The 26,486-nt window shown below is 35.8% G+C and overlaps 1 protein-coding gene across 1 annotated transcript in view; it reads left to right on the top strand.

Annotated features, from left to right (window-relative positions):
* LOC120246388 (dystrophin) overlaps window positions 1–26,486 on the top strand; it is a gene marked incomplete at its 3' end in the record, with an annotated part of 432,795 nt that overhangs the window by 384,934 nt on the left and 21,375 nt on the right. The window contains exons 26-28 of the mRNA XM_039253866.1: window positions 6,168–6,329; window positions 23,643–23,753; window positions 24,165–24,338. Of these exons, the coding sequence (XP_039109797.1) occupies window positions 6,168–6,329; window positions 23,643–23,753; window positions 24,165–24,338 (447 nt within the window). The remainder of the gene's footprint in view (window positions 1–6,167; window positions 6,330–23,642; window positions 23,754–24,164; window positions 24,339–26,486) is intronic.

Genomic DNA, 26,486 nt, shown 5'->3' with positions numbered 1-26,486 from the left:
TTGTTATTTCCATCTCTTAGAGAGGAATTTAGGACTCACTGTTTTCACTTCAAGACTACAGCCAAAATTCTAAGATAAGAGGGTCCATTGCATTCATGACCATAATAATGGAGCTTCAGAGTAGCTCATAAGTTGCATAAGAGTTAGGAGGAAACAGCTAATGAAAATAGGTGAAAGGACAAGAGTGATATATACTTTGAGTTATGAATTAAGTAAGTTCTGGCAATAAGAGGTACAAAATTGGCAATAGAGTCACTGGTATTGTAATAGCACTGTGTGGTGACAGATGGTAGCTATGCTTGTGGTAAGCACAGCATAATACATATATAGACGTGTCAAATCACTATGCTGTATGCCTGAAAGTAATGTAACATTGTGTGTCAACTGTAATTCACTAAAAAATGCTCCCCAGCCCACCAAAAGCAATTCAGTCAAACTGAGTGTTCTTATTATTGGATATTTGAGCAAATTATAACCACTCTATAGGTGACAAAGAAAAACTAAAAGGAAGTAGTTGCATTAATTTACTGGCAAGCTGAATGTGAGACTCCAGAAAGTAGAACTTTTTGGTCAAGGATAGTCTGTATGAAGTCAGGTGAGGCTGTTAAATAATGCAGATCAGTGGCCTCTCTTAGGTCTCCACATTAATTTCTGAAGAGCCCCGGGAGTAGGATTTGTTTTTAGCACATCTCTCACAGGACTCCCACCCTCCAGCCACTGTCCATGAGAAAGACACTTAACTCATTATTGTTCTATTTAGTGCAAGGTAACAGCATTCAAAGTCGGAAGTTAATGCTTTCCCCCAAGAAGAAACTTGAAGAATTTGTGGTTGCTTTATTGGCCTCAAAATTTGACAAATAGTTTTCTTTCATTCAAATACTACTAAAATAACTGAAAGAAATGAGGCCTAATTGAAGAATGGCTACAATATTTCATTACTTAGGAAAAAGAAAATAACGATGAAAGTCAAAACATTTTACATGTGTGGATCTCAATGACAAATACTTAGAAACAATAAATTAATGTATTTTTACTATAAGATGATCATAAACCATACTGTATTTTTAATTAACCATCTGACATTGTCTTCTTTCCCTTTTCTTAGAAATTTTAATGAATACAATTTAAAGAATCCCTAGCTAATTTGTCTGCACGAAGAGCCTGAAGGTTTTTTTCCCATAAATTGGAGCAGAATTGGCAAGAATCTACAATTCTTGAGAAAATCCACAGTCCAGACTTCTGAAAAGCCAGGTGTCTCTCAAAATCCCAGCCCACTAGAAAGAATCCTGTTTTTTGGCAGAGGGCCAATGAAAGGGTAAATTTTACAATATTAAGTCTGGATCTGTTGTATACTTCATGAAGAAAAACTGAGAGCTTCTTTTGCCTGGCCCATAGTAAGCAACAAAGAAATATTTATTACATATCTGGATAAAACAAGCAAAAAAAAGTTTGTGCAAGATGCTAAAATATCAAAGTGCATCTTTTGCACACTCATGTTTTCCATTCCACAAGACTTATATCATTCTTGTATCCCTACGCAAGAGGTTCCACAGCAAAGAACTTCCTCACAAAAACCTCCTCTACCCAGTTGGTCCCCCACAATCATAGCCAGGCATCAAAAATTATTCCCCAGTTTTCTGCCAAAAAAAAAAAAAAAAAAAAAAAAAGCAAACCCAGTAAAGCAATAACACACACTCATAAAAGAAGAAACAAAATAATGGCAAAATCTCTCCCCTCCCCAATCCCAGATCCCACAGATCCTGGAAGAAAAACACTTTTGTGGCCTTGAACTAACTCATGCTACAGAGTGAATTAAATTTCTCGGGAATTTCTATTCTAGCAATTTTTTTTGTAATCCATATTTTTTCTAATGGTGGAGTATGTAACCAAGAGAAGAATTGTATCAGTATAGGATGGGGAATTTTGGACAAAAACACTTTCCTGGCACTTTTAAACTCATACCATGTAGATTTGTTTTTCTTCTTTCTTTCTTTGGCTAAAAAATGTTTCATCATTGCATTCTACTTGATTGTTTTCTCGTTTAGTTATTATCTTCCAATAGTGAGAAACTATCTGTACAGTTCAATTCTGCAACATATTATGTGCTTAATAAGCATTTGCTGCTAGCTAGAAAGCTTAACTGTAAGATAAATGTATATTTATAATAATTTTCTCACAAGTTCTTATGTTAACAGGAAAAACACCCATATCCCTAACTCATTTGCAGTCATGATCTTACCTGCTACTTACTAAATGAAATAAAAATTACTGTGTTTTATAGCAACTTTAATAAGTATAGCAGGATGTATAGTTTCTTACATGAAGGATGATTTCTAAAAAGTTACCGGGATAATATGTATAATGTGTTTCTCTATTTTTAGTCTACGTTCATATTTTAAATACCTTTATTTTGGTTCAGATTCCCAGTTTTTATTTCACATGGGAAATTTATTCTTCCAGAATGAAAACTTCATTCCTCCACAGTTTCTTAGCCATGCTGTTCTCCGATTTAAGTGTTTGTAGCATTGAGGCACAAAGGTTATTACTTAAAAAAAAAATATGAACGTAAAAAAAACAATTCATTGTGAAGACAGCTTTCCATTAATAACAAAAATTATTCAGCTTGTGATTTTATACTCCAGAACACTTTGAGATAATATTAATAATATATTTTCATGTATGTTGATTAGTTTAGATAAGTTTTCTTTGTATTTTTCTGAAAACCAAAATAAAATTTTGTTCATTATGTTTTTTTTGTAGTTGTTGTTGGTAACTAACCATCATTAGGATTCACTTTTTTACTTTTATATTTTTGTTGTTGATTTACAGCCTTTCAATATGTTTCTAACTCTCCTCATATTTGCTGTTTGTATCTAGCTATACAGCTATACAGCTGAGCTATATACAGTAGTGGAGCCGTATTCTGGACAAACAACAAAAATCTGATTATGGTTCAGATCTTCCTATCAACTCCATCCAGTGAGACAGCACAGATCAAGTGGCCAGAGAGTCCTAGAAAATGCACAGGACTGGCATCCCATGAGGGATTGCCCAACAAGGTGTTTAGAAATAGAAGGCAGCTTATGCCATGATTAGTTCAAAGAATTCTACAAGCCTTGATTGACATCAGGTCCTTTCTCTCCCTGAGATAATTAAAGAATCCATGTATATCAGTCTCAGTAATCTTACTGACTTCCATGTCAGGCAAAGAACCAACCTACCTAAGGTCAACTCTGCCATCATCTCTTAGGTTCTTTCTTTCAATCCATAGCATCTCATGAATAGAAAAGGCTAGATTTCTAAATACAATTTTGAGGCTAGATATGTGGTTCAACATTATGGTGTATTATATCCTATTATCTTAAAGTTCTAGAGATGTCCACAGGACAGTAGGCTGTTTTTGCCTTTAGCCAGATAAAGGGCGATATTTAAACAATGCCAGAGTAGGCAGTTACTACATGTTGTGATTGGAAGGTTTCTCCAGCCACCTGTCACAATGGTGAAACTTTATCATTAGGGATCCATTTCTCTGGAGAAGGTCTGGCTAGACTACAGACATTCTCTCGTACAATACAGAAAGCTCTGATTATAGCCTTGAGGACTGTTAACTGAATTATGATTTGATGTTACTTCTAGTTGAAGTTTTGACTGAAGAAAGGGGAAACGATATTTGAATCAGACCATAGGGCAAGATCTTGGTCACTGATTTGGATCAAGTATTTTAAGAGAAGTGGATTAAAGTTTTCTTTAAATAATGTTCTGTCCTCTTTTGATACTCTTAATTCTAAAACACACACACACAAAACAAAACAAAAAACAAAACAAAACAAAAACTGGAAGAAATTTTCTCCAAACGATATCTCAGTCTAGCGGTGACCTTTTTCTCATTTATTTTGTAAATCCGTTTTTTGACTATTTGAACTCTTCTCTGTTTTCCCTATTAAAAAGCTTTGTTACACCATTCATTGAGTCATGAACAAAAGTAATCGTCTTTTTTCTAGGAGCTGGTGTTGAGCAATGAACAAGACATCCACAGTGTCTAATCTCATTGGCACTTAAAGTCTGAAGGAGAGGAAAAAAAATTAATGACAAATTACATTGTGGTGTGAAACATGCTGAGCCAGAAATACAGAATACAGGAGAGAGCATAGAGTGTCAAGACAGCCAGTGGTGAGGGAGATGTCCACATTTCCAAGATAAAAGTTAAAGGATAAAGGTAAATTAGCCAATAAAAAGAAGATAGCATGTTTGAGGCCAAGTATCAAGAGGGCCATAGTGTATGTTTGGGAATGAAAGACAAAATTTCTCTGTAGTTTGAGCTACATTTCCTCAGGAAAATGAATACTCACGAGTATTTTAAGCAGAGAACCATGATTTCACTTTAGAAAGAACACACCATAGCTACACAATGCATAGCTGCATTGCAGATGGGTAATGACAGGGTAGGATACCAGCCAAGAGCATGTACTGTTTTTGAGACAAGAGATGGTAATGACCTCAAGAGAGGAATGATAATGGCAATTTGGGAAAGAAAAGATGGAATCAAGAAATATTAAGAGGTAAAAGAATGGATCAGGAATCAATCTATTAAACACAAAACGGTGAATGACATGGTAGAGAGGAAGAGGAAATATTCAGAATTAAGCCTAATAAAGGCAGTGAATAATCATAAATCACTGAAATGGGGGGGAGTCCAGATTAAGAGCAAAAGCAAGCTTGAGAGGTGAGAAGTAGGTGAGAAGGGGACACAGAATATGCCCATATTTGACCATGCTGTTGTTTTGGTTGCTGTGGGATGTCCAAGAAGAAATGTCAAGTAAGGCATTATATATACACATGCAGAGATCGAGGGAGAAATCTGGACTGGAGACATAGTGTTGAGAGATGGGAGTATAAGAGGGCTTGGTGAAACTAAAGCTGTGGGTGGAACGAGAGGAAAGGAAGGACTGGCTCAAAATTGTGAAGGTTTACTGTACAGATAGAAATACTGAGAATGTCTTCCCACTCCTGCTGCAGTGCCTTGGTCCAGATCTCTTAGCCTTATTCACTGTGTTCCAAGTTGGCCTCATTAAAGATAATGGTGTCTCTAATACATTTTAAGCTTCAGAGCCAACATATGTATTATTTTTTCCTTTCTATATTTTTTTCTTCAGGTACAGTTGACACACAATGTTACATTAGTTTCACGTATACACCATAGTGATTTGACAAGTCTGTATATTAGGCTGTATTCATCACAGGCAGGATCATTTTTAAAACCCCAGTCATGGTCTGTGGGAAGGATAGTTCTCTTGTACCAGCTAATCACGTCTACACATCGTGTAAGAAATAAAAATGCTTGCTATGATGCATAGCTTAAGGGATTCTCAGTAAATTGCTTGTCCCATTCCTTACTTTAAGAACTCTTCTTTTAAAGGTGAACAGATCCTTGAAGGGAGATTGTGCAATCTGTGCAGCATGCTATTTATATTTGGAAAGTGTTAAATTATCCTAATCATACCTGTAGTAACAATCAAGATTAATTGTGGCTATATTAGGGTTACTTCTTATTTGTTCCGCCTCAGCAGTAACACAGAACTACTGGTACACGTTATTTCTATAACCCAAATTGTGAGAGAAAACAAGGGGGGAAAAGCCCATGGAATATGGGTAGAAGTCATATTTCAAATAAATCCATAACCAGATGGTTATTTGAAATTCTCTTTTTGAAAAGGAGCTGATTCTGAACAGATTGTCTATGTGTCTCACTGGTAGAAGTGGATTATCCATCTTGAATTGGATTGTGATGACGATGACCCTATTCTAAGTAAACCAAATCTCTTGAACTATATAATGAGATCAGGAGGAACATTCAGCCTGAGAACGACAGATTGCAGCTACCAAGATGCTTTCACTAATGTTTTCTCCAGCCTCTTTCCTTGATGTCCATAATTCTGTGGTTTTGTCCTACAGAGATTCTTGACCCTGTACTGCTTTGTGCTAATTATTTTTTTTCTTATTCTTATTTATATAAGGAGAGCTGAATGAGTGGCAGGAAGCTGCGAAATCTATCTTACAAAAAGGTGATGGTGGAAGAATCTAGAATCTTCATTTACTTTGCAGCAGGATTGCAGAAAAACTACCGCGAATAAGCATTTCACTGATTCATTCTTTCTTCTTCTCTTTAGGCTGTGAGGAGGCAAAAGTTGCTTGAACAGAGCATCCAGTCTGCCCAGGAGATCGAAAAATCCTTGCACTTAATTCAGGAGTCCCTCTCATCCATTGACAAGCAGTTGGCAGCTTATATTGCTGACAAAGTGGACGCAGCTCAAATGCCTCAGGAAGCTCAGGCGAGTAGATGGGGAATGAGCTACTGTTTTTCGGTGTATTATCTGAACGAGACATTGCTGAATTTCTGAGTTAAATTTTATTCAGCTAGTTTTCCTGAGGGTTATTTCATTGGCTGATTTGAGTATCTGGAGGCAAGAGGAAAAAAGAGCTCTAGGTTAGTACTCTAAGCTTTATTTTTGAAAATACGTATGGCAGAATTTAGAATAGAGATACTTAAAAGATAGGGACATATCATATGGAACTCTGCTGTTTGTCAATATTTTCAAACTAAAGTGAGAGGGAAGCCTTAGGAATATAAACTGTAAAGAAATTAGTTTTCGAGGTACCTCTAAAAATACAGCCTCAAAAATGCATTCTCAAATATTTTATTATCATCTCATTTTGTTGTCTTGGAATCACAGGTCATAAGATCTCTATATTCTACATTTAGTGTATTGTAAGTAGTTAATAGCAAAAAGTTTGAGATACAAATTTTCATTTAATTACTAATAATCATACCATATACACTCACATGTACTCACACATTCCACTCTGTTCAATCAGACTTGTAAAATGTACCAAGCCAGATTTTCTAGAATTAGAGTTAAAATAGTAATAGAAATAAATCTAAGATCCCTTTATGATGAATACATTTATGCTATATCTAAATTAACCTTTACCTTGGGAAGTATTTCTTAAAAGCTGCATTTATATTTTTAAATAATATTTAAATGTATATAAAGTATCATAGGTATTATTTATTTCAATATCTTTGAGATTTTCTGGTAGTAATGTAGCTGCTTTTCAGATCTTAGGTACATTATGAGCCTAACAGCCAAGGATAACTCAGACCAGTGTGTTGGGATATGAGGGTCATCAGAAGGTTATATACCCATCCCAAAGGTCCTCTCCCCACTAATTGGTGGAGATGCCTTGAGTGTTTTCATTTTGAATTTTTGGTTTAAGTATTGGATTTATAGGTCATGGTGACAGTAAAGTTACGGTGCACTGAATCATAGGCAAATTGGTGTCCAGAGCATCGTGAACAGAGTAGCATGAGAGAGTCTACCATATTGTCAAAATTTGACCAAGCAAGTCCCTGAGAATATGGGGCAGAGGACAGGTGATTTTGATAGACTCACCAAGCACAGGGCAGGGGGGTTCCTCATTGCAACAGGGGAGGAAATAAATGCAGTTTGGGGGGGAATCCTATTGACAGAGTCCTCGTGATACTTTTTCACGGGGACAAGTATAAATAGTAAATGGGAGATAATAGCAAACGCCCTTGAGGATTCTAAACTCCCTGGTATATGCATTTTTTCAAGCTTATATAAGTACGTCCAGCTATCTGTCATTAACTATTTGTAAGACTGTCCCAATCTGAGTCATGTAGAACATTTTATAGGCAGACTTTAGAAAAATGCATGACAGGGGGCACCTGGGTGGCTCAGTCGGTTAAGCGTCCGACTTCGGCTCAGGTCATGATCTCACGGTTCATGGGTTCAAGTCCCGCCTCGGGCTCTGTGCTGATGGCTAGCTCGGAGCCTGGAGCCTGTTTCTGATCCTGTGTCTCCCTCTCTCTCTGACCCTCCCCTGCTCATGCTGTCTCTCTCTCTCTGTCTCTCTCTCAGAAATAAATAAAACACTCTTTCTCATTGCTATGTAGTATTCCATTGTATAAAAAAAAAAATAAAGTAAAACAAAAATGCATTACAGGAGGGGCACCTGGGTGGCTCAGTCGATTAAGCATCTGACTTCATCTCAGGTCATGATCTCACAGTCTGTGGGTTCAAGCCCCGCATCTGGCTCTGTGCTGACGGCTCGGAGCCTAGAGCCTGCTTCAGATTCTGTGTCTCCCTCTCTCTCTGCCCCTCTCCACTTGCACTCTGTCTCTCTCTCTCTCAAAAATAAATAAACATAAAAAAAATAAAAGAAAAATGCATGACAGGAATGAGAAATTGTTACTGAGTCAGGAAGGACTACATCACTATAAACTGAAAGCAGAATAGAATTGATTCTTTTTTAATTTAGTGACATAAACTTGGAGGAATGTTTGATTAAAGAGTGCTCATAAATTTCTGAATATAATTGTGGGAAATTTTGAACAGTATAAATATTAAATATTAAAATTGAATATTTGTACTATAAAATAAATAGGTTTTTAAGGATTACAGAATGGAAGTCTGAGTAGCAAACTTGACATATGCTATAGTTATTACTATATTAGAAACAAATGGGAGCTTTTAGGAAAAAAGAACTTGTTTAGTTGAAAAGGTTGTGGATCCCGAGTGTTTTACTTAGATGTATCTCCAGGACCCCATAAACATGAATATAACATATTATTAGTCTTTAATACCATAATAGAAAGTGTTTTGTTTGGTTTTCCCCAATAAAAAAGTTATAGTAAAAATATTTTTAATTATCACAGTTCGAAGTACTTGCAAATAACAGCACGCATGTCAACTAAGGAATTTCAGATCTACTTGAGAAAAGGGATTTTAGAGCACTAGCAAGCTCAAATTTGTTTTCCTTGCATTTCTGGTTGCACCTGCATTTTCAAGATAATTCTCGACTTTGAATTCCCCAACTAGTAATATATAAAGTTGGAAAATGCAAGCCACCCGAAAGCTATTGAAACATTCTTCTCCCAGATTTTCTTTTAAGATGACAGCTAGTGAATTGTTTTCTGGAACAGTTATTAGGTACTAAGATCTACTTCAAGGATTGCATTTCCTGAAGCTTGAATTGAAACTCTCTTCAAAGAAACAAGTAGAGAGTAAAGACGTTGTCTGTGAAATAAGAACATAAGCAGAGTTTGTCAGACAAAGAAGCCCCTAATAATGCCACCAAAATGACACTTTTCCGAGTGTATATCATGGAGGCTAATTTTAATGGTGTGAATACACACCATTAGAAAACAACTTGTTTCTTTAAATTTTCCGTCAGACTTCATTGCTAATTAAAAGATTCGGTGGGGGGTGCCTGGGTGGCTCAGTCAGTTAAGCATCTGACTTTGGCTCAGGTCATGATCTCCCAGTTCTTGGTTTGAGCCCTACATTGGGTTCTGTGCTACCAGCTCACAGGCTGGAGCCTGCTTTTGATGCTGTGTCTCCCTCTCTCTTTCTGCACCTACTTGTGTGCGCTCTCTCTCTCTAATTTTTAAAAATATTTTATTTATTTCTGAGAGAGAGAGAGAGAGAGAGAGAGAGGCAGTGTGAGCAGTGGAGGGTCAGAGAGAGAGGGAGATACAGGATCCGAAGCAGGGTCCAGGCTCTGAACTAGCTGTCAGCACAGAGCCTGACGCAGGGCTCAATCCCATGAACCGTGAGATCATGACCTGAGCCAAAGTCGGATGCTTAACTGACTGAGCCACCCAGGCGCCCCTGCTCTCTCTCTCAAAACAAACAAACAAACAAACAAACATACATACATACATACATTTAAAATTTTTTTTAAAATGATTTGGTGGACTTAGCTTTCCCATTTTGGGAATCAGCACGTGTTTTAGTCTATCACTGAGAAGCCAGACAAAATGAATGCCATTACCATATTTGGTCATCTTAAATAACGGGTTCTGATTTCCTGTCATACACTGGCCACATAGATTTGTGGATGTCTGACTCCACCGTGTGGTGCAGTGATAGTTTTGCTACCAAATTTAATTCTGTTCTTCGAGCCTTCTTTTTCTGCCTTTTTAGATTGAGATTCTCAAGTATAACAAATTCCCAGTATTAAGGACATCCATGTAATGCATATACTTTCTAACAGGTATACTCTTATTATTTATAAAAGTAGATATAAATCAGAATAGGTCCTTGCATTCCATTTCCAGTTGTAACTATAGTGCAGAAATGAGCTCCCCTCCCCCCACCCCTTGCCTCAGCAAGTTAATTGATCAGTCATGATTACCAAATTGGGCCTACTGATTCTAAATTGGATTAACAATATTTACTGTTTCATTTAGTGGCATGAACTCACATGAGTAAAGCTTAACCTTTTAGACACTAAGACTACATACTGCAAGGATATCACAGCTTGCAGTGACCCAAGCATTTCATTTCAAACAATAACACTTAAACACACCCAAATCTTAAATAGTAGAACCGCAGCATCAACTGCCCAATGCCAGACCATTTAAAGAGACATTTTTATTCAAGTACAAAATTAAGAAGACATCTTATTGATTCAAACAGAATAAAGCAGATGGGGAGAATTCTTCTAGATAGATTTATATTCTAGATACAGAAATTGGAAACTTAAAGAAATATTTGAAAAATAGTATGATTAAAATATAAAAAACAAGGAGAATATCCTCAAAAATTTTTGCCATTTTACAGAATAAAATCATTGAATTATATAACTACAAAGAAACACATAGCATGAATATAGTTATTTACTCCTTAATTTTCCTACACAACTTACCAAAACATGAACATTTAGTTTTAGGACCTATGATCTGGAAGAAAAATCACAGTTCCCAGGGGTGTCCCAGGCCAATCAGGTCAGAATCTATGAGTGGACTCAGCCATGGGAATTATTGGAAATTCTCCAGAGTATTCTCCCATGAAGCAAAGGTTAAGAACAGCTTGGAGAGTTCATTCTTGATAATGGCTGAGTTGCTCCACAGTCTTGTCTTTACACCACATTTCTGACTACCCATTCGTCGTTATTCACACGTATGGCATTGTCAGGATTTCAGTGGGAGGGGGTTGGGGTGACTTTATTTAGTTTTGACTGTCCCTTTATTCTTACGAGAAATGGATGAAAGTGGAAAACACAGGTGAGAATTCTTGCAGAAATTAATTAATTCCAACAAATAGAATTTTCACTGTGGATGTTTGAAAATGAATTTGGCTTGGTTTTCTTATTTTCTTCCCCCTCCAATTCCATTTATGTTAATGTGCCAATTAGCTTGGATGTGCCTCTCAATTCTTGTAGGAAGCACAAGAGTCTTGTCTAAATAACTGCTTTAATATCTGTAATTCATAAAATTATGAAGATATTTCAGTCTGTATTTTTACCTTCCTATTTTGTAATTTCATTATTTTGATTCTGCAGTATGTAAGAAAAATCCAACATTGGTACCTGTTGAAATTCTCTATATCGTGGAGTGTTGATGACGTGCACTTGATAGAGAATATTACGGTATCACTAAGATTCACACAAGAAGCAATGGGGCTGCCTCGCAGTGTTTGCAGTAGCTCAACTATTCTATTTATTTTGTCCTGCAGATTCCTGATCCCATCTTTTACAACATCATCTCCCACATAATGTATTTATGTGCTTGAGTATAGAGAAAAAAATTAAAAGAATTTGTGAAGCAAGTTATGAAAGGAAAGGACCTCATAATCATCATAAAAAAGTGCTCCTATGTTTCACTCATCAAGATACGACTTTTGAGTATTCCAGGTCCACTATAGACCAGATGTCTTCATTTCATCTCTTTTTCTATCCTATCAGCAATTTGGCTGAAACTTAGTATCAACAAATAGAAAAGACGGATCTTCTTTTTTACTAAAGAAATCTGCGAATTTAAGCTGACTGCATTAGGTGCACATCAGAATATTTCATAATTGAGGTTTTCCTGTGTTTATTGAAGCTAAATCTTATAACTCAGTTTAAATGTGTTTGACCATATTTAAATGTAAGCATTCCAAACTATCAAAATCTATGGCTTAAAAAAAGGAGGTCTAAATGCAGATTTTGGTCTATCAGATTAGGCTTATGATTTCATTCTAGAATAAAAAAGACTTTTATAGTGTAAATAAGCACATTTGAGTGCCAAACGATTCAGAACAGTCTAACTTGGCAGCCTACTTCCCTGATTTATGGATTAGACAGTTTAAATCCTCATAGCAGAATTCATTCCAGATTTATGTGATGATAAAGTAATTTAACCATAGAAGGAGAATATGCAGGTCTATTAAAGACATTTGGCCTCCAGTGGTAAACCCCACATGGTCATAGCAGAAATATTTTCTTTCTACCCAGCAATATAAACATGATGGCACACACAACACAATTAATTTTCAATGTGTTCTAACATTGCAATGCTCCTTATGTCTGTTACTATATAGAGATGATGATTCCCCCATTAAGAATGACTGTTATTATTTTGATATGCCTAATAGTGTGGGAAATAACTGCAAGCAAGAGTTGTTGAGGACGCACAAGATTAGAAATGCACTACCCATCATTGACTGTACTTGGAAAAAATTACGCGGTATCATGTCCTCCCAAGACGTATAATGATAAAGAAATGGATACCTTTCATATTATAAATTCAAAAGTATACATCTTAAGTCTGCAGTTAAATTACAGCATCCTGTTGTGAAAATCTATACTTTCTAAATCAAAAGGCGAAGGGAGCTGCATCTGGCCATGGTCACAGTGGACATTCTTGCAATACTCAGAATACTTTAAGGCAATTTAGATTCAACATTTTTTTTCTTTTTTTTCTTATGCAAGTAGATATTTATTCCAAAACAACCACCAGAGAAGTTCTAAACCTAAAATGCATACCAAGATAACACTGGGCTTTGTATACACACCCTGTTTTATCTTCTTTGTAGCATTTATGACTGAAACCTCTTGTGTGTTTTTGAATTAGTTTCATTGTTGATGAGTACACTATTTTAATGAGGTAGATAAGTCACATATTTAGGTTTAAGGGAATATTTGAACAGGCTAGATGACTGATCGAAGCTGGAGTTCGGGATAAGGAGTTCTTGAAAATGGACACATGGGATCATTTGACGGAGCTATAGAAATGTTCTACAAATCAAATCATGGCAATGGTTTAACAACTGTAAATTTAAAATATGCTGAATTTTGGATTTATTGAATTATATGATACATAAACTGTACCTCAGTAAAGTTGATATTATTTATTTTTGTTTTTTTAGAAGTGTATTTATTTTGAGAGAGAGAGCAGGAGAGGGACAGAGAGAGAGGGAAAGAGGGAGAATCCGAAGCAGGCTCTGCCTGGCCAGGGCTCCATGCAGGCCTCGAACTTATGGACACAGGGCTCAAACTCATGGATGCAGGGCTTGCAATCATGAACCATGAGATCATGACCTGAGTCAAAATCAAGAGTTACATACTTATCCCACTTATCCAACTGACCACCCAGACAGTCCAATGAAATTGAATTTAACAGAGACTGTTTAATAGACAATATTTCAAATAGTATATTTAAAAAAATAAATTCAGTTTACTGTCAACTTTTTTTTTTAAAGTTTATTTATTTTGAGAGAGAGAAAGAGAAAGACAGAGCGAGCATGTGCAGGGTAGGGACACAGAAAGAGGAAAACAGAATCCCGGGCAGGCTCTGATGCTGTCAGCCCAGAGCCTGATGTGGGGCCCAGAGGAACGATGAGATCATGACCTGAGACAAAATCAAGAGTTTGATACTCAACTGACTGAGCCGCCCAGGCACCCCTCAACTTTTAAAATCCATTGTTTTGATGTATAGTATAGGATTAAATGTGATGAAATTTGGGATGTAACCTGGAATTGACTTGAATGGTAGATATTTATCCTTGACGATCCTGGTGTAGTAATATTAGAATGTTTCAGTTGTTCATAGCCAAATGCGTTTAATGGACTTATTTCTAAAGCATTTGCAATGAAGCTGGGACTTTAGCTCAGATCTGCTTTCTCTACTTTAATCATTAGCTCTTTATCCAGCAAATATATAGCCACTTCCCCAAATTTCTATGCAGTATTTCAGATTTTTCCCCAAGTTTTGTCTTCTCACTTACCAATTTGAAAACTAACCATAATTCTTTGAAAATTTATATTTGTAATGGAGTGTTCTATTATCATTATCGTTATTATCACTATGAATAGCATCATTTCTCAGATGTATTCTAGGGAATAATCATTCCACAAAGTGCTCAATCTTTTGGTTTTAAAAGGTTCTCAAATTTACTTAGAAAAAGTTACATGTTGTTTTTCTCTTCTGGAGGTTTACAGTCAACCTTTTATATTTTAAAAGGTTAAGCAAAATTTAACAAACCACAGAAAGCTGTTTTTCCACAAATTTGTTACTATGCCCCATGACTCCTATGTCAAGAAAAATGTTTAGAAACCATTAAAAAGGAATGTTTTCTTCATGCCACTCCTTTCCCATTCCTATCACAGTAGTAGGAGGCGAGGTGGAGGCAAATGGTAATCCGCCAATTTCTTAAATTTCTTAACGTAGAGCTGCACCAAAGTATTTACAAGTGAACTAAGTTAAAGGCTAAATTCATCTCGGTGATATTAAAATGTTTGCCATTATGGCATAAATTTGCACACACACACGTGTGTGTGTGTGTTTATACACAATTACATTTATATATATACTTAACTTAAAAAATACGTATTGAGGGTTCCCCTGTGCCTCACAGACCTGAAAAGAGCCTCTAATTAAGTTGTTAGAGTACAACAAGCTCTTTGGGCTGCTGCGTATTCCTGAGAAAAGTCAAAACTGCTCCTTTTGACAAAATTTATAGGTAACCTGCTTTCTAAGCCATCTAATTAATTTACAGGATCTTTTTACAAACAGTACTAAAAAGCTATGCTAATTTCTTCTTTCCTTTGTACTTGACTGAATGAAATACTGTGTAGTCTAAAACTTTTCAAATTCATTTCCCATTACCATAATTAATATACTTTTTCCCATGCTCCCTACTGTTTTAAAAGTACAATTAATCCAGACTCTTTAGTACATTTTCTTCCTTTAATTTTGTGAATCTGTATTATATGTGGCCATTTCCGCTTCTCAAGGATGCAGTTTCGGAATTGTGATTTGTTTTAAAATTTCTAATCTAACAGTATTAACATTTCTCCATTAATCATCTCAACATGATGTCTTCTCATCTTTTTCTTTCCAAAATATTTTAGTTATTTTCTCTGTGATCATTTTGTTTATTTGACATCATAAAAGCTTCAGTAATCATTTGATAGAAAATTTCCTTTATTCCATTAAATGCTTTAGACAGCTGCAGCTTAATTTCGCTTGCCGTTTTCTGTCATTAATCTGATATATGAGAATGGTCTGATGAGGTGAATCATGGGAAAAAAGCCCTGCTCTCTTCTCAGTTAATGGTAAAGTGCTATATTGGAAATGTCTTTAAAGTTTGATTAATTTTTAGTTGTGTAATTTACCTTTACCTTTTTTAGTGGAAAGATGGTTATTTCTATTTGCATTGTTGTTTTTTAATTTCACTTTATAGTGCTAGTTATAAACATAATGACAGTATTGCCACTTGTCTGTTTTTGGTAATGGCATGATGTCACAGTGTGCTTTTTATTACTTCACCTTATGAGAAAGAAAAATCTAGCCATCCTGGAAGTTACTGGACTGAGAACTCCTATTAGGGCATACAAGGGTGTTATAAAACAGTATCCTTGATTTGTTCCTTCCTTTCATTTTATTTTTGTTGAGAATTATTGAATTTATGTAAAGCCAAGCTGATGAATTCACAAGATCAGTTTGGTTGTTTTCTTCAGTTTTCATCCATATCCTGGTAGATGTAGATCTTAGGTGAAAATAGAACTCAAATTATTCAGCTTTTCAATCTTGAACAAATCTTAGACATTTGGAAGCCAAGTATGGAAATCATTTTCCTTTGCATTAAATTTTCCATTTTTGGTGTTTGCTTCTATAGTATTATTTTTTCATTGTCTGATCATAATGTCAGGAAAAATGATGTAGTATTTGTCTTTTTTTTATTGGAAGGGAGAAGCAAACCATAAAACAGACTCTTAACTATAGAGAACAAACTGCAGTTTGCTAGAGGGCAGGTGGGTGGAGGGATGGGTAAAACAGGCGATTGGGATTAAGGAGGGCACTTGTGATGAAAATTGGGTTTTGTAAGGAAGTGACAAATCACTGAATTCTACTCCTGATACCAGTATTACACTGTAAGATAACTAACAGGAATTCCTTCCTTCCTTCCTTCCTTCCTTCCTTCCTTCCTTCCTTCCTTCCTTCCTTCCCTTCCTTCCCTTCCTTCCCTTCCTTCCCTTCCTTCCCTTCCTTCCTTCCTTCCTTCCTTCCTTCCTTCCTTCCTTCCTTGTTTATTGTTAAATACATTTATTTTTGAGAGTGAGGGAGAGAGAGAGAGAGTGCGAGTGGGGGAGGGACAGAGAGAGAGGGAGACAGAGGATCTGAAGCAGGCTCTGTGCTCACAGCAGAGAGGCCGATGTAGGGGTTGGAACTTAAGAACCAAAAGGTAAGGTCATGACCTGAGCTGAAGTTGGACGCTTAACCGACTAAGCCACCCAGGTGTCCCTAAATTACTGAAATTAAAAAAAAATAAAAACTTGAAATAAAAAAATAAAAATTGATTGAAAGTTTAAAAAAAAAGTTTTTAAATAGGAGATTGTCCAGTCTGCCTGGAAGTTTCCATAATATGCTGTTATTTAAGCAAATGACTTATCTCTTTGAGAGTAAACTTGCCCTAAAGTGATAAGCAGTTTTTAATTATGTGGTTCCAGAATAATAATCTGATGAGGTTAAATAAAGTAGGTAGTGGGTGATATCCGAAGTACAAACTAAAAATGAATTACCACTCGAAAGTAAGAACTGTGGATTTAATTTGTAAAGGCGCTAGCTCCATACAAGTGTGATGCATGTTCTGCAGTCTTCCCTAAGTAGAACTGATTAGAAATATATATCCATTTTTGTCTTTTTAAAAATTTTTTAATGTTTTATTTATTTCTTTTTTTTTTAAATAGTTTATTGTCAAGTTGGTTTCCATATAACACCCAGTGCTCATCCCCATAAATTCTGAGAGAGAGAGAGAGAGAGAGAGAGAGAACGAACAGGGGAGGGTCAGAGAGAGAGGGAGACACAGAATCTGAAGCAGGCCCCAGGCTCTGAGCTAGCTGTCAGCACAGAGCCCGACACGGGGCTCCAACCCAACGACCGTGAGATCATGACCTGAGCTGAAGTCGGACACTTAACCGACTGAGCCACCCAGGTGCCCCCCATTTTTATCTTTTAATTTTAGTAATGAATTGAATTGTTGTTACTGAATACATTCACTAAGTATATTAGGTAAGTGTCCCCAAAGCTACTGTTGTGATATTCTCTGATGACAAAAGCAAAAGGATAATTTCAGTAAAGAACTCTATTTTTTACGATATGATGGTGTATGTTAATATACGAAATATTCTGAGATGTTCTGTGGTACAGACATGTGTATCCTTAATTTCCAAAATATATTTACTCACTGGGCTGTTATCATGTATAATCTACTTGATTGATAAAGAAATTTTGATCTCTCATCATATTAGAACAGTACTTATAGTTGGGAGAATTTTTCTAGAAAGGCTACCTATAAATTATAATAAAATCTCAGTTTTCTATGATGTTCAAAACCCTTTTTGTCCAGTTTTAATGATTTTAATGGTTATGATCTAAGAATACAGAAATTTAGCTTCTCAACACTCTGTCTAAAAGCTGATCATAAATATGAATATTTGCCTTGAGTTCTCGATTGCCAGACTTTGCTCTCACACATTACATGGTCCTTCACATACCCTGGTGACAAATAAAGGTTAAGTTTTGGGTTGTGTTTTTGAAAGTCACTGTTGTTCCTGTAGTTTATGAGTCCTGACAACAGTGGAGCTTATTTGGGAAAGTGCAGGATTTATCAGCAGAAGACCTGTGTTTTAGTGATCACTTTAAATTATCTTGGGTTTGTTTTGTAATGCCAAGTTACCTAGAGGCAGCTTTGAGGGGGGCAGTGTTTCAGGAAAAAAAATTATACCAATTAGAAATAGAAAATTATTTCTGAGTTATAGAAGAGTCTTGTAAAGGAGGTGCCCTGCATGTTCCAAACCCAGTCATTGCTAGCATCGTCCTCATAATCTGGAATGAGATCCCATTTTATTGTTTTCTACCCCTCCAAAACCCCCTCATAGCCATATAAAATTTAAGTTATGCCAATTTCTTAAAATTTTACTGGCTTCCATGGTAAATATGAGAATTCCCCCTTCTCTTTTATCACATAGCATGAGGGTTTTTTTTTTTTTAACCGATTACATGTCTTTCTGCTTTGTAATTTACTTGTAGCTCTATGTTCTGTCTTCCTAGAATGTAAAATCCTTATGAATCGGGACAGTAGTTTTGTTCTCACTATGTGAATTGACTAGATGTAGAACTTATTCTTGAATTGAATTCATAAACTAAGTGCTATCAATCTGCAAATGAGATGAAATATCTATCTGGTCTGAGAGATGTCCATATGGATGACACATTTATTTTTGAACCATAATTTAAGAGGAAGTCTAGTTATTTAAAGGACATTGAGTTTGCTACTTCCTAAGTATGTTACCTTGGACAAGTCAACATTTCTATCCAAAATTTGTAATGAGAATGACACATACTTGTATCTTAGTTTGATTAGGTGATTAAATGAATTTATGTGAACTGTTGGTACATAAGCTCACACAGATATCTGCTTTGGTGATGATGATAATTTCCTCCAGTGATCTTCTCTTACCCCTCTAGTTGAAAAGGCTAAAGGAGTATGTGTGTATTTCATTTTTTCCTCTGCTTTATATACCTTGAGGGCTGAAAAAATGCGAAGGTTTAAAAAATGTGGAGAGCTACTGTTGCAGATGTATAATTTGGATCCTCTGCTCTCTGAGCATTTTTTTTCCCCCTCATCAATCTCCATTCCCAATTTGCACAATGGCTATGCAAGTTCCATCACTTTGCTTTAGACTCCTCTTCCACCTCTTCTCTCCCTTCCTCATTGGATACCAAAAGAAGCTCTTCTTCATAAGTAAATGATATGTAATGGCACAATTTGTGAGTAGGTATTTATGCAAACTTGAGAGGTATTTTTACATACAATATGACCTCTGATCTTTTAACCAAAACCCAACATAGTTAGTTGTCTGCTGCAGACATGAGAGGTTTCCCAGGACTACTGCTGATGCTTCCTTACTGACTTGTCATCATCATCTTCAGTTGATAGATAGAAAATTAAGCCTCAGGAAGGTTTAGTGCTTAGATGATAAATCAGACTCCTGAAATGTACATCCTGACTTCTTTTCACACTATTTCACACTTTCTTCCCTTCTACATCCAAAATGATCTTTATGTCGTACCTTCAGCTTCTGAAAAAGTGGCACCACCTCTTTCTATCAGTATTTTCCATTGATTATTGATCTTTGCTCTCCAATTGCTCTTGCTTCCCACACAGTTTTTCTAATCACTTATCATCTTATTTAAATATATGATTTCAGGGGCACGTGGGTGGCTCAGTCGGTTAAGCGTCCAACTTCACCTCAGCTCATGATCTCACGGTTCGTGGGTTTGAGCCCTGCTTTGGGTTCTGTGCTGACAGCTCAGAGCCTAGAGCCTGCTTCAGATTCTGTGTCTCCCTCTCTCTCTGCCCCTCTCCCACTCTTGCTCTGTCTCTCTCTGTCTCAAAAATAAATAAAACAAATAAAAAAATTTAAAAAAGATTTAAATATATGATTTCACTCATATGTGGAATTTAAGAAATGCAACACATGAACATAGGGGAAGGGAAGGAAATGAAAGATAAAAACAGAAAGGGAATCAAACCATAAGAGAGTCTTAAATACATAGAGTAAACTGAGGGCTGCTGGAGGAGTGGTGGGTAGAGGGATGGGTTAAATAGGTGATGGGCATTAAGGAGGGCACTTGTTGGGATGAGTTCCGGGTGTCATATGTAAGTGATGAATCACTGGGTTCTGTACCTGAAACCATTATTATACCATATGTTAACTAACTTGGATTTAAATAAAATAATTATAATAGTCATAATTAAAAAAAACAACTCTCTCATCCCTTGGCATCTTTCATATAGCTTTAATATTGTTCGAGTCTCATTGACCACATTACATTATGTGGAGAGACAAAATTCCTCAAAAATAATCTAAACTATTTTAGATGGGGGTTTCCTGGTCTTTACTCAGGCTTTAGCCTTTGACAACCTAATTTCTGCTCTGACCACTGAGTGTTCTAGCTATAATGCTCACTGAACAGCTAATGTACACTTGCTAGTTCTTTTCTCATTTGACATGTCTCAAAATTGGCACTGTTGACTTCTCCCTCTTTCATAAAACTCTCCCATCACTTGATGGAAGTGGTCCCCTTTTTCTTTCTTGATTGTTCCTCTTCTTCTCTTGTCATCTTCCTTCTCTTCCTGTGCTGCTTCCCTTCTTCTCCACACCCCTTAAGTTCCTATTTTCCATGGTTCTCTCCTGGCCCTCCCTCTCTATTTCCCTCTAAGTTGCAGTCCACTAAAATAAATATAGACCGTACAGCGGCACACTGCTTTTTTGAAAAAAAAAATGTGGCTACGTATAATGATTAATAAAATCTGAATTCACTTCACAATACTATTGAATTTATAACAGGATTCTCTCATTATGGGTTTCCTTAATTATCTTAATACTAAGGTTAACTATTAGTAAACTTATTATTACCTGTGATTCTGGTCACTTTTAAAATTTTAACCTTTCTCTTCATATTGAAGACCTGGAGCTTTTCATTTAGGACATGAGGTTATTTAATACCTAATTCCTACCTGCTTTGCATTTATATGTCTTCCATTGTGCATTCATTCTCTATCTATTATTTAATTCTCCCAACCTCTTCATGCCGGTTATTGCCTTGTCTGAGTAACTTGTTTTCCATCAGTTGGGAATGCTTTTGGTTTTAAAATGTCTATCTCCTTGCTTATCCAATATACTATTTAGAACATTTAGGGAGAAATAGCAAAACTGGATTAACTAAAGCAAACACAAAAATGAGGGAAAGAAATCTTTGATAGGGATATAGGAATGTTTTGTGGAAGCTAAGTGCAAAAATAAAATTTGTCACAGGAAGGGACTAGATCCTGTGTTTTGGTTACTTGCAACAAGTATTTATCATTATCTCTTGGGGTTTCTCATGGGATTGTAGGAAGTTGTTGGCCAGCATTGCAGTGACCTGTAAGCCCATTTAGACTGGACATCCAAGATGATTGACCCATGTCTAGCAGTTGATGCTCATTGTCAGCTAGAATCTCACTTGGGATCCTTCACTGAAATATTTACCCATGGCTTCTTTATATGGCTTAGGCTCCTCACAGCATGCCGGATGGGTTCCAAGATGGAACATCCCAAGAATATATGTTCCACTGATGCCTGGGTGGCTCAGTTGAATAGGTGTCTGACTCTTGCTATCAGCTCTTGTCATCATCTCATGCTTCATGGGATCAAGCCCCAGTGTCGGGTTTTGGGTTCTGCATTGACAGTATGGAGCCTGCTTGGGATTCATTCTCTCTCTCTCTCTCTCTCTCTCTTTTTCTCTCTTTCTGCCACTCTCCCACTTGTGCACTGTCTCTCTCTCTCTCCCTCTGTCTCTCTCTCTCAAGAAGAAATAAATAAATAAACATTTAAAATAAGAGTTTATATTCCAAAAAGGCAGAAGTGGAAGCTGTTCTCCCTCTTAGGAACTGATAGAACACTATTTCTGCCCTTTTCTCTTGGTCAAAGTATTCAAAGGGCCAACCCAGATTTAAAGAGATAAAGAAACTCTGCCTCTAAATAGAGGAATGGTATGAGGAACATGTAGCATGGAAAGTGATGTTACATCCATCTTTGGAAAATGTCATTTATTTCAGCCTATGATCGAAAGCCATCAATATTTTTTTTCTGCTCCTTTTTGCATCTACTTCTTTCTTCTCTTTCTAGTCATCAACCTTTGCTATTCCTCAACAGACACTACAAACTGGGGAGTTCATAAACACAGACTCCTTAGTATATGTGACAATTCTCAGCACCCACAGAGCTTTACCAGTCCTTGTCTTGTCAATTCTGAGGAAGAATCTGATAGGCCTAACTGATCACAAGCATTGTCCATGTTTTAATCATCTGTGACTTGGGGGTAACATCCTATGACATCTCTTAGCTTCCTTGTTAAGGGTTACTCTATCCTACATACTCCCATTAAATTTTGTAGGTTCTCTAGCATTTATACCTCTGTGAATAATGTTACTATGTACTTATATGTATCCCTGACCCCAAATTCTATGGTTTCTGGAGAATAGCACATACTGCTTTGTCTTATATAAGGGAGCAATTCAACCAATGAAGCTATTTCATATATATTATAAAGTAAAAAGAAAAGTATGTATTTGCATGAATCTTATGTTGTCTTTATAATTGTTAGGATCAGTATGCCAAAGAATGATATTAAGGTATATCTGTACATTTATAGCCTTGTATCCTAAGTAACTCCTTCACCACATAACCCATTTTATTGGGATGATTCTCATTACTCACTGCTAGGTTGTAGTTCTCTGTGGTAACTAACTTGTAATCAAACTGTTGTTATTTTCTAGTAATATATACTGGAATTGACTCCAATTCGTATAATTAGGTTAAACTAATATGCATTATGCAAATTGTTTTGCATGATAACTTTATGGACACTGTGGTATAAGTTAATCAGTTTCTTTTCTAACTTACTTGTGATAATCTGACAGCAACCAAAATTTAAATTAGAATAATTTGATCACTTGCTGATATTTGCTGGATCTGGCAGAGAGAATTTATTGTTTGAGTCTCTGCACACTACGGGTTTGGACCCACTCCTGTAGCATGCTCAGAAGTGTACAAGTCATATACAGAGATACGAGTGAATGTAACTCAGTCAAAAATATCCACTCAATATAGAAAATACAGCAATTTTTATACTTACTCAAATTTCAAAAGTCAGTCTCATTAGGAAGCTTTTAAGTATCTATCAGACAAAAAGCAAGGCCCATTAAAGGATTTAACTTCACTTTCCTAAATCCATAATTACTCTGAAATTTAACTGAAATTTTGCACAGAATGACTGAATAAAGATCACTATTAAGGAATATTGTCCACATGCAAGTATCTCATTATATCTTATCCCTGTCACATCTCATATACGTGTGTGTGTGTGTGTGTGTGTGTGTGTGTGTGCGTGCATGCATAATGTCTTGTCTTTGGTCAGATTTATAAATCCCAAGATAAATGAGTATCCGTCTTAAATATTAGATGTAAACAGTTGTTTCCTACTGAAAATACCTTAAATAGCTATTCTTTATTGCTGACTTCAAAGGATAATTTCTTTTCCTAATAACCCAAATAGGAGAGAAATAAATCATTTCATTTCATATTTGATAACTTTTGGCAATTAAAAATAACTATTGATATTTTATGGGAGGCTACATTGTAAGAGCGGTTTAAGAGAGTTTCAGAATTTCATCTTCTTTGAAAGTGTGATATTCTTTGCAATAACCTGCAAAGCATGCTGACTAATAATGTTGTCCTCCCAACAGAAAATCCAATCAGATTTAACAAGTCATGAGATCAGTTTAGAGGAGATGAAGAAACATTACCAGGGAAAGGAGACTGCCCAAAGGATGCTATCCCAAATTGATGTGGCCCAGGTACGTGTTACTGCGTAAACTAAGGAACTGGTTTTAATTGGGTATTAAAACATACTCTGTATTAGACACTTTGATTATTAGCAAAATTAAGATTGAGGGTATTATTTGAAAACTACATTATGATATATAACTAATACAGATTTGGGGGGTTGTCCATTTTAAGGATAAAATTAATAAATTATATTTTATTTAATACCATGTTAAGAACAACTACTGAATTCTCCCAAATGCATGTATTCTTTGTGCTGGAAAGGTAGAAAAGAATTGCTTTAGGTTTTGTTTTTTTTTGTTTTTTTTTTTTTTTACTCTTTTTTATCTTTAGGAGTAAAGAAAAATCTCTTAACCAAAATAAGAATGCCTATTGTTTGGAATGTGAAATTATAGCGGTGCTTTCTTAAATTGTCTTTACAGAAAAAATTGCAAGATGTTTCCTTGAAGTTTCGATTATTCCAGAAGCCAGCCAATTTTGAGCAGCGTCTCCAGGAAAGTAAGATGATTTTAGATGAAGTGAAGATGCATTTGCCTGCATTGGAAACAAAGAGCGTGGAACAGGAAGTAGTACAGTCACAGTTAAATCATTGTGTGGTATGTATTTCTGGTGACAAATGTGCAGCTCCTCCTGAACTTTCCTTCTTAAGAAGTATGTGAGGATCCTCTTTTATAGCAGAAGGTTGTTTTCAGATAACTACAATAATTATATGATGTAATTTTAAGATTAAGAACAAACATTAGCACATGCATGTTGAGAGACAAGAACATTTACTGAAATAGTAGCATTTTAATACATCCTCTGTAGGTGTCTTTTTTGAATCCAGAATTCCCTAAGGACTGTGTAGAATATAAGAGGAAATCCCCTTTATTTAATTTTTTTAAGTTTATTTATTTATTTTGAGAGATAGAGAGTGAGCAGGGGAGAAGTAGAGACAGAAGGAGAGAGAGAGAATTTTAAGCAGGCTCCACACTGGCAGCATGGAGCCTGATTTGCGGCTTGAACCAAGGAACCATGAGATCATGACCATGAAACCAAGAGTCGGTTGCTTAACTGACTGAGCTACCCAGGTGCCCCTATTTAATTTTTATAGTACTTTGAACATATATTTTAAATGCACATTCTAAAAAGAAATATATTGGTTTGGAAACAGCAACAATAGCAACAGCTACCAATTAACTAAGTGATCTATACAAGTCATCTCTAATTCTCAAGGCCACAGATTAAATGAGAAAATTTAAAGACAAAACAGCTGGTGACGAGCAAAAGGAAGATTCCAATCCCGGCACTCTTGCTCCAAATCCCGGTATCTTCCCATTAAGCATCAGTGCTGGATATATACCAAAATCCCACCACACCTCAAAGACAGAATAAAGAGGCATGGAAGGCATATGATTAGCCTGTAGTGTAAATTTTCAGAGGATCTGGGGATTTTGAGCTGTGTCCCTTGTTGCAGCTATTAGAAATTTGCCAAGACTGATAACTTCTCTGAGGACTTAAGGCTGCATTGCAAAGACATTCTATATCAGAGTAATGTAACTGTTATTATAACTCGATGTGTACCTCAGCCAACAGGGTACAAATTCACATAAAATAAGAGCACTGAATATTATTAACATTGAAGATAAAAAGGGTTATCTCATTAGTACTTTGTGTTTTCAGTATTGTTTCTGCAATTTACTCTCTAACATAAATTTAAAAGAAACATTCTAGATGCATTTCGGTAATATTATTTTGAGTGGGAAGGTATCTTTTAACAAAAATTTTATAATCTGTATATTTCTTTGTGAAAAATCATGAAATATTATGCAGTGACATTTCTTCATAATACAGGCAGCATTTTAGTGGCATCATTATTATAAATGTTCCTACCCCCAAAAAGAAAATTTGAATATAATAATATGTAATTATTAGCTGGTGTTAGATGAGCGACATTAGGGATTTCTAGGATGATATCGCCTCTTAAATTTTGCCAAAATTATTGAAAGCAGAATGACTCAAGTATACTATTATTATGATTAAATATATTGCCCAAAGGGAGAGCTGTTCCCTTCCATGAATAGGCGTCTCATAGGACTTTGTAAAACTTGCCTGCTGGTAACTATGAGGTGAACACTGTGCTCCCTGCACCCACGTGACTGCCATGACACTGCACCCCGAAACAGCTTCGAGTACTTGCTCAATTTGTTTCTAGTTCTGCTTTAAGGTCAGGAGCAATTCAAATAGGCCTTCCATAAGGATTTTTTTTACAACATTTATATTTTTAAAAATTACTTATGATGTCTTATTGCATATACTATAATCATGGTCTTTGCATTCAAGAAATTTCTGTTGAGTTAACAAAAAGTCTTCCCACCATGAACACAAATAAATATAAGGGGTATTTCCCTCTCTTAGTGATAAATATTTTCTCTGCGTACTGAATGATATGATTCTAATGGCTAGCAGTACTTTAAACTTTCAACATAAATGTAAATCACTGTAATTTTTTTATGTTTAAAGAGTAAATCATTCGCAAATATCTCTGATTCCAAAATTCACAGGATTGATTCCATCTGTACAGTTAATTATTGAATATTTCTACATACCAAGATAAATTTATCATTTTTTAGGTGAAAATAAAATGAAATACAAAAAAGTCATCTGGAAAGCTCAGACCCTAAAATTATTAGTAAAGGAATATTAACAATAAACAACCATCCAAGAAGGGATTAAGATGGAAATAGATTATGTATGTAGCTTTC

This window comes from Hyaena hyaena, unplaced genomic scaffold (assembly GCF_003009895.1).
Source record: "Hyaena hyaena isolate Hyena2069 unplaced genomic scaffold, ASM300989v1 scaffold_470, whole genome shotgun sequence".
NCBI lineage: Eukaryota > Metazoa > Chordata > Mammalia > Carnivora > Hyaenidae > Hyaena > Hyaena hyaena.
This window is presented reverse-complemented; position numbering and strand designations above follow the sequence as displayed.